The sequence below is a fragment of the Cryptosporidium andersoni genome, assembly GCF_001865355.1.
Source record: "Cryptosporidium andersoni isolate 30847 chromosome Unknown contig_59, whole genome shotgun sequence".
Classification (NCBI taxonomy): Eukaryota; Apicomplexa; class Conoidasida; order Eucoccidiorida; family Cryptosporidiidae; genus Cryptosporidium; species Cryptosporidium andersoni.
In genome coordinates this window covers 19,879-34,696 of record NW_027122832.1, presented here as the reverse complement: position 1 = coordinate 34,696, position 14,818 = coordinate 19,879, and the positions used below count along the sequence as shown (strand labels likewise).

General features: G+C 26.1%; 6 protein-coding genes across 6 annotated transcripts; 3 read left to right on the top strand and 3 right to left on the bottom strand.

Annotated features, from left to right (window-relative positions):
• Positions 1 to 40: 40 nt before the first annotated feature.
• On the bottom strand, positions 41 to 4,726 carry cand_021910 (HECT domain-containing family protein; the record flags this gene model as incomplete). Its single annotated transcript, XM_067212421.1, has 1 exon — positions 41 to 4,726. One exon carries the CDS (start codon positions 4,724 to 4,726, stop codon positions 41 to 43), a length of 4,686 nt encoding a protein of 1,561 aa, XP_067068910.1.
• Positions 4,727 to 5,027: 301 nt separating this feature from the next.
• Positions 5,028 to 5,642, top strand: cand_021900 (uncharacterized protein; the record flags this gene model as incomplete). The annotated part of the gene is made up of 3 exons (XM_067212420.1): positions 5,028 to 5,232; positions 5,332 to 5,460; positions 5,536 to 5,642. The coding sequence occupies 3 exons, from the start codon at positions 5,028 to 5,030 to the stop codon at positions 5,640 to 5,642; spliced, it is 441 nt and encodes a 146-aa protein (XP_067068909.1).
• Positions 5,643 to 5,876: 234 nt separating this feature from the next.
• Positions 5,877 to 8,408, top strand: cand_021890 (uncharacterized protein; the record flags this gene model as incomplete). Its single annotated transcript, XM_067212419.1, has 1 exon — positions 5,877 to 8,408. The coding sequence occupies one exon, from the start codon at positions 5,877 to 5,879 to the stop codon at positions 8,406 to 8,408; it is 2,532 nt and encodes an 843-aa protein (XP_067068908.1).
• A 1,008-nt stretch (positions 8,409 to 9,416) lies between these two features.
• cand_021880 (transmembrane amino acid transporter protein) lies at positions 9,417 to 10,817 on the top strand (the record flags this gene model as incomplete). Its single annotated transcript, XM_067212418.1, has 1 exon — positions 9,417 to 10,817. The coding sequence occupies one exon, from the start codon at positions 9,417 to 9,419 to the stop codon at positions 10,815 to 10,817; it is 1,401 nt and encodes a 466-aa protein (XP_067068907.1).
• Positions 10,818 to 11,243: 426 nt separating this feature from the next.
• cand_021870 (uncharacterized protein) lies at positions 11,244 to 12,752 on the bottom strand (the record flags this gene model as incomplete). Its single annotated transcript, XM_067212417.1, has 1 exon — positions 11,244 to 12,752. The coding sequence occupies one exon, from the start codon at positions 12,750 to 12,752 to the stop codon at positions 11,244 to 11,246; it is 1,509 nt and encodes a 502-aa protein (XP_067068906.1).
• A 175-nt stretch (positions 12,753 to 12,927) lies between these two features.
• cand_021860 (carrier protein) lies at positions 12,928 to 14,397 on the bottom strand (the record flags this gene model as incomplete). The annotated part of the gene is made up of 2 exons (XM_067212416.1): positions 12,928 to 13,438; positions 13,700 to 14,397. The coding sequence occupies 2 exons, from the start codon at positions 14,395 to 14,397 to the stop codon at positions 12,928 to 12,930; spliced, it is 1,209 nt and encodes a 402-aa protein (XP_067068905.1).
• Positions 14,398 to 14,818: the final 421 nt, after the last annotated feature.

The window sequence follows — 14,818 nt, the reverse complement described above, 5'->3', positions numbered from 1 at the left end:
TAAATAGATCATAAACTTTTTAGAATGTCATAGATTTTAACTAACTTAAGTCAAAACCAGAAGCACCAAAAATAGCCAGCCTGAGTTTTTCATATAAAATATCCTTTGATTTATAGGCAGGTAGTTTTAAAAGATTAAAACAAGTAGCTGCACTTGGAAGTCTTGTATATTCCGGGACAATCTGTATTCCAAACTTTGGATTTAGATGTTCAAATCCAAGGAGTGGAGCTTTTCTGCTAGATGTTACAAACATTAAAAATGCCGATTGTTCCTCAGAATCAAACTCATTCTCGAGTATATCCCACAGCCATTGGATTTGTGGAGATGATTCCAAATAACCTGTGTAATTTGTGTTCCTTTTTAGATCTCTAACATCTAGACCCTTTAAAACACCACAAATAAGTGACTGAAGTTCACTAGGTGAAAATAACCTTAATGATTCTTCTGGAATTACCATACTCAAACCACGTGCAAATGCTTCAGCCTGTCTTTTCATGCTAGTTGTCCCTTTATATTGTGTTAACAATTGGATATACAATAATTTATTCATATTTGTTACAGGGATATTTTTGCCATTAGGAACTAGCTCTATCTCTATTGGGTTAGAAGATTTATTAGATTGATTGCTAATTAATTCAGTATTTAATGTAACAGAAAATGTTAAGGACAATTGGGAAATATCATCATCATATTCTCTGATAAATATTAGACTCCTATAAAGTTCTTGATCAAAATTTGCTAAATCATCCAAGTTATTATTTCTATGGCAAACAAGGTTCAAAAATACTGGATTGAATTCAACTTCTAGTAATGTTTTTTCGAAAATAGCTTTACCAACAACCTTTCCAAGGAATTCATATAATCCTATAATTGTAATTGTTCTATTAGATAATATTTTCTTTAACCTCTGAAATTCTTTAAAATTACTTGATGCTAGTATATTTGTTAAACTATATATATCTCTAGGTACTAATGTATTGTTTCTAGTACTTATAAATAAACCAAAAGAAGGAGAACACAATTCTTTGGATAGACAAGTAATGAAATCTTTAAATAATCCACCACCATCTATTCCTGCTTCTGCAAAACCTTGTTCATCAACAAAAAGAATTCTTAGAATACCTCTTAATCCCTCAGTATCTAAATTACCCATTGAATATAAAGCATCTTCGATAATATAATCTCTTCTAATTTCTTTTGGAGTTATTAAGTTAATATTTTGTGTCCCTTGTTGATATCTAAATTCTGCAATAAAATGATGGTAAAATCCAAGACGATCTTCCAATTCAAGAATATGTGGTAGCTCCTCCACAACATTCCTAAGGATTCTCTCAGTTGTTGGTGTTGATGTATATCTTAAAGTGGAATCAAAAATATTTGAAATCGAGTTATTAATATCATTATCTTGATATAGTGGAATATTGTCAGTATTATTCAAGTTTACAGAATTAGTATAAATTGTTGGAAGGGCTCCAACTGATTCAATATGTATTTGTTGCTTTAAAAGTGTTTCTCTTGACTTTAACAAATTTGAAGCTTCTGGAATTGCCCAAATTGATGTCTTATTATTTTGTCTTATTGGCATAAAATGAAGTTTTGAATCTTCTATATATAATTGGCGTGTTGTTTGACCAAAACATAACCTTAAAGAATCTATTAGCTGAGGAATTGATGAATTTAAGCTAGATCCCTGTATATTATCCTGTCTTAAAGAATTAATGTACAATAGTGTCCAGGTTAAATTATTCATAAATAAAGATATGTATTGGAAATCATGTTCAAGGTTACAGCTCCATCTATATTCATTACTTAAATTGCATTCTTCAATATACCTTATATTAGATTTATTATTATTGACATTATAGTCTAATATGCCTATGCCATTACTTAACCGAAGAGTATTAGTTGCAAATACATGCATGCACTTCTTTAAAAGTTCTGGACCAGAAGAATACTTAAAATAATTTCTTATATCATCTATTAAAATATTTGGTATATGTAAATGTAGATTTTGATAATCAATGGATCTATCTTTAGTTGCTAATTGTGATAATTCCTTATCGTTATCATTTGAATTAGACAGCATTATATCTAATGCCCTACGTATTTCCCGCTCTTGGGTACAGGTTAACTTTATAAAAAGTGCAATACAAAAATAGCGGGAAATGTCGCCAATAGCATGATCTTTATTATTTACTAGTAGACTTTTGTTTATAAAATCTGAAAAACTTCCATTGTGATTCACAATAATTAAAGAATGTAGAAATAGAAAAGATATAAGAACCCAAGGTGTTACAACACTCAACTCCTCCAATATTATCTTGTTCAATTTCATTACTTGAGAAGATATACATAATGGAAGGAGAAGAATTTGTGAATTTTTAAAAACATCTCCATCAATATCTATATTCATATTTAGGTCATACTGTCCTTTAATAAATATTAAATCATCATCTTGAATATGAAAACTTTTAGAAAAAATTTCTTTATATGAATTTAAGAGTTGGTCACTCTGTAACTTCTGAGATTTTAAGTCAAATTGTAAGGAATTAGGTTTCACTGATCCAATATTATCCATCTGATATTGACATTTCATATAATTAGAATCTAAACTATTCTTTTCATTAGTTATATTATTTGATTTATATAGGTCTGCAGCACTGAATAAATAAGTAGATTGTTTATTTATTGTTTTATTATTCGTAAGATGTAAATAGTTATCAAAATTTTGAGGTTCTAAAAAACAAATTTCTGATATTCCCAACAAATCACAAGGAAAATATATTATTAATATTGTTTCAAGTATACTAGAGGAGTATGAAAAGTTTTTTTGTGAAGAAAAGCATTGATAACAATCAGCAAGTACTGGATTTATAACATTATCAAAAAAATAACTTTTCAATAAATCCTTAATATATAAAAAATCTCCAAAAGATTCTTTGTTATTATCATCTTCATTATCATTATATTTCAATGCTGTTTTACTATCTTTCTGATCATATATATTATATTGCGATGCAAGAATCCTCTGATAATATAATCGTTCATTAAATGTTGATAATGAAAGAAAAAATCGAATAAGTAATATTATACCAACTCCAATATTAAATTTCATTTGTTTAGTAGTTTGTAATATATTCATTATTTTTAGGAGACTATTTAATATTTTAATATTATTGTAACTAATTTCATTATCCTTATCATTTATATTAGTTATATTTTGAGTTGGGTATAATTTCCATAATAAAAGACGTCTTAATATCCTATCAAATATTATCTGATAATCTTTATTAATCTCTTTTCTATACTCACCTATTTTCATTTCAAAGTTTTCACTAAAATAGCTCAAATACATATGTTGATCTTTATGTTTTCTTGATAATATTTCTTCTAACTGGGAATATTGTAATAATATATAAGATAATATTGATTTTGGCCAAAATACTGGGTATGGATAATTGAAAGAGCGTATATTTGATGTTTTATTGAACTGGGTCAAAATAAATGACTTAAATTTTTCATAAGCTGATAGCTTATCTAGTATTATGGAAAATAGAGATATACATGTACAAGATTCAATATCTACACAGTTGACTAAATCAAATCTTTCAATAAGAATATTGACAATATATGATAATAACCATTCGTTCCTATAATGTAGGAATTGTTTAACCCTTGGGAAATATTCTGGATAAAGTTTTTCCAAACGATCCTGTAAAAAATATATAGATCTATTCCATATTCCACGTCCAAATAGAATGATTCTATAATGATCATTAGTGCATATTATATTTATTAATGATGTTATTATATTATAAAGTGATAAATTTATTCTACTACAATTCATAATTTTATTACTTGTATATGTTACATTAGATTCCTCTTGTTCTATAAATTTTCTTTTTTCTACTTGTAATGAAGAAGAATATGATTGTTTTTGTGGTATATTACCTTGACATTCTAATATCTCTGTTTCATTCACTCTAATATATTCTATTTCTTTAAAACAATCCTGTATAAATTTTAAAAATAAAACATCCACATAACTGAATCTTATTACTTTTTTTAAAACTTGTTCCAGTTGATTTTTAGACCACTTTCTTCCTATATAATCTAACAAGTTAAAAAGATTTTTCATAAAAGTATTAGAATTATTGTTATATTCACCAAAATCTCTTATTTCATTGTATTTAGATCTCTTACTACATAAATCTATCTCCATACTCCTTCTATAGATTATTATCAAAGTTATTCTTATAAGAGAAGCTATACTGCTAGGCGAAATGTTATCAATGTATAAATACTTTGAGGCTTTTAATATTCTGTATACAGTTATTAAAATGTGTTTATAATGCTCAAAATCTGTATTCAAATTAAACACAAATGTAAGCATTTTTATTATCCTAGATATATCTTGTTCTAATTCTTCTAGACTATTTAATAATATGTTCTCCAAATTAAGAAGTATTAGTTCTCTAGATTTCTTGTAGCATATATAATTATATGCAAACCTTCTAATAATATTAGCCATCTCACCTCGTCTCTTTTCTAATAGTCGCTTCTCTTTCTGCTTTTTCTGTTGTTCAACAAAAACTCGAGCAGAATTACTATCTATTGAAATTCCCAGTGCATTTTTATCTGTTAAGCTTCCTTTATGTAATGTAGCCTTTAGATCAGTAGAAGTTGATCTTAAAGTTTTGCGAGTATTATTACGATCTAAGAACATTAATACTCATAAATTTTTTTAAATAAAAATTAATATAGAACCCGAAAGTCTGATGTTTTATTGTTTTCCCACTAATAATAAAAAAGCTGATACACAATTAGTAAATTTCAACATTAATTAGCGCCTAAAATATACCGAGAAATATAACTGCGGTATAATAACTCAGTAAGACTATTTTTAGATATTTTTTTTTATTCTGACAATAATAATTAGTAGAAGACTTAAGGATTTATCTTGAATTTACTTAAGTATATAGATAAATTTTTGAATTTAGAATAGGCTAATTTAAAAGGATAATGTAATGTATGACCAAATATACTGGTCTAGAGCTCAAGAACTTAAAAATATAAACTTAAATAAAGAATTAGAAAAACAAAATATTGGGATATCTCATAAATATACCAATTCATCAGCTACAAAGTTATTGGTGACAAATAATTTAGGTCAATATAATGAATTTAATACTGTAAAATGTTATAATTGTGAAGAGATAAATCTTTATAAAGGTAATGTCAAAATATATCTTAATTTTTGATAAAGATTAAATGTGAAAAAGTGTTATTTATGGAAAGTATAAATCTATTATATACCTTTGACTTTTTTAGATAGTTTGTATATAATATGTTACAAATGCAGCAGGATAAACTGTGTAACCTTTGAGAAGTCATTGCAAGGATTTCCTACTATTGAAGTTATTTGTCCTGTTTGCTATGTAAGTAATTTTTCAAATCCTGGTAAGCATAATTTACTATTTAATCTAATTATTAATTTCTTATTACTTCATTTAACTTGGGAATTCTTATTTATAGAGCAGACTTTACACCGTTGTTATAACTGTGGTTTAGTAATGAGTTCATCATCTAATTTAAATTATACTAGGGAGGAGCACAAATCTATTGAACAATCTGATGTTTAAATTATAATTGCAATTAAACTACTTAGATAAATTGAGGGATCAAACTATAGTGAATATACCTAGAATAATCTATGCATGTATGGGTGCATGTACGTATAAGGCGCCAACATGTACTATAAATACTTTGTTGCTAGTAATTAAACTAATTATTAAAAAACTGTCAATAAATATAAGTGAAAATATTTTTGAACTATTTAAGATAATTAGTTTGGATGACTCTGGGATCTTTTTAAGATGCAACAGGGTAGAATTTACAAATCTCTATCAGGAAGGATTCTGAAGAGCAATTTTACAGATCTACGGATAGGTACAAGACTAAGTGAAGGCTATGGTCTAGCATGTTCTACAAATTTTTTAGCATTTGCAAATGATGGGGGTGGAGGATGTGGTACAGTATTATCAATTGAATCAGCTGGAATCCGTAAACCACCAATTATGATTATTTCTGGTCATAATGCAGGAATTACAAACATGTCATTTTCTCCCTTTTATAATAATATATTAGCTACATCATCAGATGATAAGACAATTAAGATTTGGAGTCTACCAACAAGTGGTGAGTACTATGATATTCTAAATCAAGACTTCATGGAATCGCAGAATATAAATAGGAATGAATATATTTTAAATATAACATCACCTACCAGTACTTTATCTGGACATGAGAAAAGAGTTTATTTTTGTGAATTTAATCATTGTGCAGATAATATTTTGGCTACTGCTTCTTTAGATAATAAGGTAGTTATATGGGATATGAACAAAGAATCTGAGGTATTTTCAATGTCAAATATTAATTGTCCATGCTATGATTTAAAGTGGAATTACCTTGGTACACTTTTAATGACAATGAATAAAGACAAGAAAACTAGAATTTTAGATCCTAGATCAGAATCTGTAGTTTCTTCATTTAATACTCATGATGGAACTAGAATAGGTAAATGTGTTTGGTTAGAAGGCCCTGGTAGTAGCAGTAACAAAAACAAAATATTAACTACTGGTTTTAATCGAACTGGGATGAGATCAATTAAACTTTGGGATATTAGATCTCTATCTAATTGTTTAACAAACATTGAGCTTGATATTATATCTAGTACTTTATATCCATATTATCAAAACGAATTTAGACTTTTAACTATATTTGGTAAAGGAGATGGAAATATTAGACTTTATGAATTTAATAATGAAAATGATAATTTGAATTTAGTAGAAGAATTCAGTACTACACAAGCTCAAAGAGGTTGCTGTTTTTTACCTACTAGAGCTCTTAGTATTGACAAATCTGAAGTTTTGAGAATTTATAAGAGTATTGGTATGGAGACAATAGATGTGATAAGTTTCTCAATGAATAGAAAAACTCATATTTATAATAAGGAGTTATTTCCAGATTGTTTTGCTGGTAAACCATCTTTATCAGCTGAAGAATGGATTAATGGTTCATCCAAGTCTCCAATTCTAATTTCATTAAATCCAAATTCTTTAAATAATCAGTATTTACCAAAAAGTTCACTAAATTTTAGTCCTAATAAACAATTATTAACAAGTAAAACAAAAAGTATTATATCAAGTAAAGATCTTAATTCTGATTTAGAGAAAAATTCTAAAACTTCAATACAAAGAGATATTTCATCTGAGAAAAAAACTGATGAAGGACTAGAAAAGCGTGTATCTAAATCAAGTATTTTATCAAAACTATCTAGTGTTATACCTTTTGGTAGAAGATCATCTTACGTAAATATTACATCTAAACGTTCTATATATTCATCTAATGGTTTAAATAATGAAGAAACTAAAGATAGTTTACAAAGTTATCCAGATACGGTATTAAGATCTCAAGGATCAAATATTATTAACTCTTCTGAAGATGTTAATGTAATTCCCAGCTCTAATATTGATAATACTATAAGCAATTTTGAAATAAATAAAGATCTATTTGTATCAAGTACAAACTATAGCTGTTATCCTATTTTTGATAAACCACAAGTTAATTATGGGGATATTTTAGATTATAGGGCAGATATTTCTAGGACAACATCATATATAGATAATGGTTGTATATCAACTCATATTGAATGTGATAAACCAAAGTTTCCAGATATTTCAATTAAAAATAATCTCTCTATAACATCATGCTGTATAGATACTACCTCAAATAAATCTAATGATTATTCGAAATTTGTAAACGAAATAAAAGATTTCGAAGTTTCTAAAGTGCTAACTAAGAACTTGGGTAAAGAAAGTACTGTATGCGGTAGTAATTTATGTGGTACACCAAATAGTGTATTTACTCCTATTGATGAAAGTTCTGAATTTGGAAATGAAGTAACATCTCGAATTGATGCTAAAAAACAACTAGTCAATGATGAAACTAATTTAGAATTTAATGAAGACAATACTGATATTGAATTGAAAAAAGATCAGCTTAATATGCAAGATCCGAATAAAATTATATTAAATATTGCTTCCATGTTAAAAGTAGATCTTGCAAATGTAAATAAAAGATTAACACAACTAGATTATTTCTTAAGACTTCTAAATGATAATTCTAAGCAGTATGAAAATAAACAGGAGAATGATCTAAATTATATTGAAGAGTTACAATATCTAAAAGAACAACTAGCTAAACTTAATATTCAATATTATGATTTAAGTGTTGCATATAAGCAACAGACTGCTTTATTTGGATTATACAAAGAATTTTATGCAGAATTGGAAGATATTCTAGCCGAATCATTTAATTCTATGAGAGCTACCGCAGCTGAAAGATAATTGGAATTAAAATCAAATTCTATTTATAGAGGAATGTTATTATTATATTAACTAAATTATTTAAGATATATGAAGATATGATATGTATAATCTTCAAGTACAAGAATAATATTGTCTAGAAGTATTTTTACAGACTAAATTAGCAAGTAGTACAATAGTAGGTTTCACTTTATAAAATATTGTGGAAATATAAATGATCTTAATGTAATAACTGTTACTTAATATAAAATTTTAAATATCTCTTGGTTAATTTATAAAATCTTTTTGGACAGTTATATTTATACATTAAAGAATTTATTTAGTAAGTAGATAGTAAAGTTTAAGTTTAGATTGATATGTAACTTACTCGATACCTAGAAATCTAAATTTTGTTTATTTATTAAAAACTGTATAACTTTAACACTTTATATGATAAATTAAATAAGTTAAATGTTAAGTTGGAAATTTATATGTAGCTGTTATCAGAAAGTAGATTATATATATTCTCTTGATTAATAGTAAATAAGATATAATCAATTATTTGCAATGGTATAGTACAAATGAGTAATATATTGCGGTCTCCTTTATAACAGAAATCAAAACAATTCTATTTTATTTTTAAGTTATGTATTGTCTTGTATTTCATAAAGTAAGATGTAATTGTCTAAAATTTAATCTACCTTGTAAAAAGGATACTTTATATATAACATTAAACTAGCTCTCTCACTATTACAGGGATCTTATTAAATAGAAGAGTTGCTTTATATTTCTTAGGAGATCATAAAAATAATTCAGAGTTAGATATTATAAGAATTAAACTTAAATTATCTAGTGAGAAAAAATTGCCAAAAAAAGATAACCCCTCTTAAAAGCGCCTTGTAATACTGTAACTGATAAGTGTAGAAAGTAACGAGGGGAACTGATACAAATTTATAAGTTTAGAAATTAGAAGTTAAATATAAGTACCTGTATATTATTGAGGAAACTGTATTTCGGAACATTTACTAAAACTTGTGGATTGCATAAAATATGTTACCTCCTAAAACATCTTTAACGTCTTCGGTATTTACTTTGTTGACATCTTCAGTAGGTATTGGCTGTTTTTATATGCCATATATGTTTATAACTAATGGTTTAGTTATTGGAATAACTGTAATTCTACTTTCTGGGGTATTGTCAGTGATATCACTAAAAGTATTAGCACAAGCTACCGAATTAACTGGAGCAGAGACATATGGTACATTAATTTATTATTCATACTATGACCAGATTAATGAAAGCTTATTCCCCTCCAATGGAACTAGACCTAAAATTTCTTTACCAAGAATATTTGATATTTTGGTATTTCTAGATTGCCTCTTATGTATCTCAATATTTCTTATTGTATTATCTGAACTAGTACCTCCTTTATTTACTTATATGGAGGGTTCATCTAGAAATCTACTTATGTTTAAATTAGATGTGTCAATTATATGCTTAGCATCTTTACTATTTTTTCCAATATGCTTACCAAAAAGATGCTATGAATGGTATGGAGTCACATATATGGTATTCACTGCAGTAACATTTTGTATATTTAGTATTTTATACTGTTTATTTTCTGGCAATAATCCAATTTCAACTTCAGTAGTATTATTCCCTTCAAATATAATGAGTAAATCTATTTTATATAATTCTCAACTACTTTTTAATATTTGTATATTTGCTTACTTTTCCCAATTCAACATAATACCAGTTGTGTCCAGATTATATAATCCTTCATCTTCACGATTAAGATTTTTAACAGCTTCATATGGAATTATCTTAGTAATAACATACTCTATTATGAGTGCATGCGTATATTTAATGTTTGGAAGTAAAACACAATATTTTACTCTAACCAATTTTATAGATGATCTTGTATTTACTATATGTAGATCTTTGATTCTTATATCAATATTATTTATTATACCATTACATATATATCCAATGTTGGAAGCTTTGACCAATCTTATTTGTAATGACTATGATTTAATAAGTAAACTTCAAACTATAGAAAGTGAAGACTATGAAGCAGTTATGACTTCACAACCTCTGATTGATAGTAATAATGCAAGTCTAATAAATAGATCTCAATCTAATGGCAATTCATTTATCAGATCTACATCTGGGAGAAATATAATGTTGTCTATTTCACTTTTCTCATGCTGTATTCTAGCCCTACTATTTCGACATTTAGGCATTTTATTAGTCACTATTACTGGAGGTCTAATTGATTCAATTTTTGTTTTTTTAATTCCTGCTTTGATCCATCAAAAAATAATTTCAAGAAGTGGTGAGTCATTCTTTAAACATCCAATTCGTTTAATATTTGCTATTTTATATATTATGGCAACTTATGGATCACTAAGAACTATTTTTAGAAAAGTATTTCATGGAATAACCTTGTAATATTTTGTAGTTCGATACCTTTATTAGGAAAGATAAGAAGATAATGTAAATCCTACAAACTTTTTAATAAATAATTTATCAAAAGGATTACAATATCAATAGAGCATATATTTACAAATTCGTGTTAATACATTAATAAGATATTTAAAAATGTAGAATTTTGAATAGACTTAGTATACAGTTTTTAAAATTTACTGTAATATTGCACTATTTTAGAAACTTGTAGATTTAGAATTGATATTTAAAATTATGAAGCAACCTTTAAAAAAAAAACGAAATTTATCTACTAAAAGTAAATGGACACTAAGATGATAGTCCAGAATATTGCTAAAGATATTTTTGTATTTCGGCAATTCTTTTAAAACTACTTTTGCTTCTTACTTAACTGTCATTTTATATACTCATAGTTTCACCTAACATATTTAGTTACAAAAACACAAATAATGAAATTAAGAAAGTACATGATAGAAGTAAAGATGCTAAATATGGTTCTTGTTTCATAGCATTGGCTGTTTTGATAATTTCATCAATTTCAATTGAATGTTGTTTAAACTTGATTATAGGTTTTCCATTTTCATCTAATTCTACTTCATCATCACTTTCACTATCATCTTCACCATCACTTTTACAGATCCCATTAGGACAGCTACCTTTAGATGTATTATTTAAATCTAAATATGTTGAATTTTTACTAGGAATAATTTCTAGAGTATTAATACTTTTTATTTTATTTTTCAAAAAACTAGAATTAAATGATGTATTTTTTAAAAGTTCATCATATAATTTATCTTGTTTAACTATTGAATCATTTTTTATAAAATTAGATGCTTTTAATGGATCACTGGCAGTATTTACAAATGAATTATTTAATATAGTAGACATATTACAAGTTTTGATATCTGATACATCATTTGAATTAATATTTTGTGGTAGTATTGTTTTATTTTTATCTGTAATATTAATTGGTAGTAATACTACAGACATAGGATCTAGTGGTTCAGTTACAATATCATTGGACTTGGAGAGTAATATATATGTATCACTTGTAATATTATTATCATGATTAAAATTTCCAATTGTATTATTTAAAACTTCATTCGCAATAATTAAAGTATCATTTGAAAGATTTTTCGACGTTTCCGTAATATTAGAATTTAATAATATAGGGTATAATTCCTTAACTTTATGAGAATTATTAGTATCTATATTATCAAATGAATTAGAAGTTAGTGTATCAGTTATATTTAGTATTGTAGTTAAATTGTTATCAATGGTTATATTTTCTTGAGGGTTTACATTTAATGTACTTGGAATATCTTCATTGACTTCTATCAAGATCTGGCTAAGCTTCCTCAAGTTTTGTGAATCAACATTTGGAATAAACAGTGTCTTATTTTTAACATCTAATCCTTCAGATAAACCATCAAATTTGATATTTGTATAATTAGTTTTATTTTTAGGATATTTTAAATCCCCCTCTGATTCGGAGTCACTGGATGACGAGGAAGATGAAGAAGATGAAGAAGATGAAGATGAAGAAGATGAAGATGAAGAAGATGAAGATGAAGAAGATGAAGAATTTATTGTATTATTTAATGAAATTATAGGAGGTAACACAAAAGTTGCATTCTCATTATTTAAATTATTAACAAAATTATTACTCAATGATTGATTTGTGTAATGAGTCATCATATATGCAGTCATATTTATAGCATCTGTAGAATCAAAATCTAACAATCCCAATGAATTATTTGCTTTTGTTAAAGTTAAATTATTTAATCCAATAGCTGATATGTCATCTTTACTATTCCAAGGTATATTATAACTAGAATTGTTAAGTGGTACATAAGTTCTGAAATTTTGACAGTTGACTCTATATATAAATATTGAGCCATACACAGATATTAAATATATATTAGTTAAAAATAACAACATTGTGAAAGAAATTTAAGTAATTATGGGGTAGAATATTTCTCGAGTGAAAAAGTGCATCATCTATGCATTGAATCTGGTATCAATAATGTATCTTTAGCGGGACTTACATAGACTCTAAAATTAATACTATCTAAAAAATTTTGTCAGAAAATAAGATGTATTAGTCCATAACTTCTTATAATTCATTTAGTCTTCTTTGAAAGAAATGTTTGGATAATTCGTATACTCCAAATTGAAGTGCACCAGAGGGTATACTTTTTAGAATACTTGGTCTTAATCCATAATAAAAAGATCTAATACCTTCTTTTTTATATATCTTTCTTATACAATCTATAGAGTTAGTATATAACTTCTTACTTCCATCTATTCCATTAGTCATCATTCTCTTTTTAATTGTATCACCAGGGAAAATAAGAAATAAAGAAGTAATACTAGATAGAATACCAGATATACTTGAAATCATTACAACAAAAGGTACTGAATATGAAGAAGTTATCCGTAAACTTTTCTCTAGTTTAGATGAATAATCAATAGAATATTTATTTATACAATTACCCATGTTATTATAAGACAAAGAATAAGATGAATCATTTGGTAAGTGATAATCAGTTCCTGTATAAATAGTGTGACTCCTAAAAGATGTTGATAAGGAATTACTGATATTACAGTATAACTTAATCAATAACCTATAAACAAACAATATCTCATTCAAATTGTTAAAAAAATAAAAGTAAATATTGAAAATTAATATATAGTAAATCTGAAAATATCGCCCTCTTCAATTTATAATATTCAAATATTTTGGGAATATTTAAATATATAAAAGCTTATATATATATGGATATGTATTTCAAATAGAAATACTTAAAAATTTAAATACCCAAGAATTAAGCTCATTTAAATTCCTTGAGTTTAGAAGTTCTAAACCAATAAAAGTAAAAACTAACCTTTTATATAATTCAAACGATGTTAATTGAATTGCAACATATGGAGTACCTGTAAGAACTGTCGGAATTATTCCCTTATAAAAACCTGAAATACCTTCATATCTATAAATTCTTTGAATACAATTGAAAATTCCATCATATTTAATATGATCATTGATCTTTTTTATATTCAAATTATTTATATTTATCCCAAGAGAAATGCGAACAGACAAAATTTCCAGTGGATAACTTATGAACTTTTGAACAAATCCAGCAAAGCCTCCAGATAATAATAAATCCATAACATTCAACTTTTGTAAGTTATCATCAGAGGATGATGTTAATAATGAATTAAATGATGTTTCAGAGTTAGACCTATTCAATTGTTCCCTCTTTAACCTTCTTAATTTCATTGTATCATTTATTGAAAATTTTAATATATAAACAAGACATGATCTATAAATATTTATGAGATTACCACACCAAAAGCTTAATAACCCTTCTTCATTATAAATCATACGTATTGTTTGATACAAGCTTTTATATTTCAATGTATTAGTGAGTGTATTCCCTGTTCCCATTATATTTATACTCTGAGTACTGTTCATCATTCCCTGAACTTGGTATAATAATCGGATCCTATCAAAGGGAGCAACTATAGTCTTTGCAACTATTGCAGAACCTAAAGCACAAAAAGCATACTCTAAAGGGCTTGACATACTGAATTATTATATCATTATTTAGTATATATTTTATGGATATCTATTATATATTAATACTTCCATAATATAAAATTTATATATTTGAGTTTTATATATTATTAGTTAAGTTTATCCCTTACATACAACTATGAGTATATATGCGCGTCTGATTAGAGGTAGGATTTAGGGGTATCAATGATTAATTAAAGGTACCCAGACTATTTGACATCAATTAGAAACTATCTATTACTTATATGTGTACTTCTAAAATATTTTATTAAAATAAGATCATAATTTATTATTGATAATATACATATATCAAAATACTTGTAAATAACTTGAGATAACTTCCTTAATTATTTCTTTTTATATTTATATATTAAACTCAACAAGTATATTAAGATATTTATTTAAATATTATATTACTACTTATTATAAA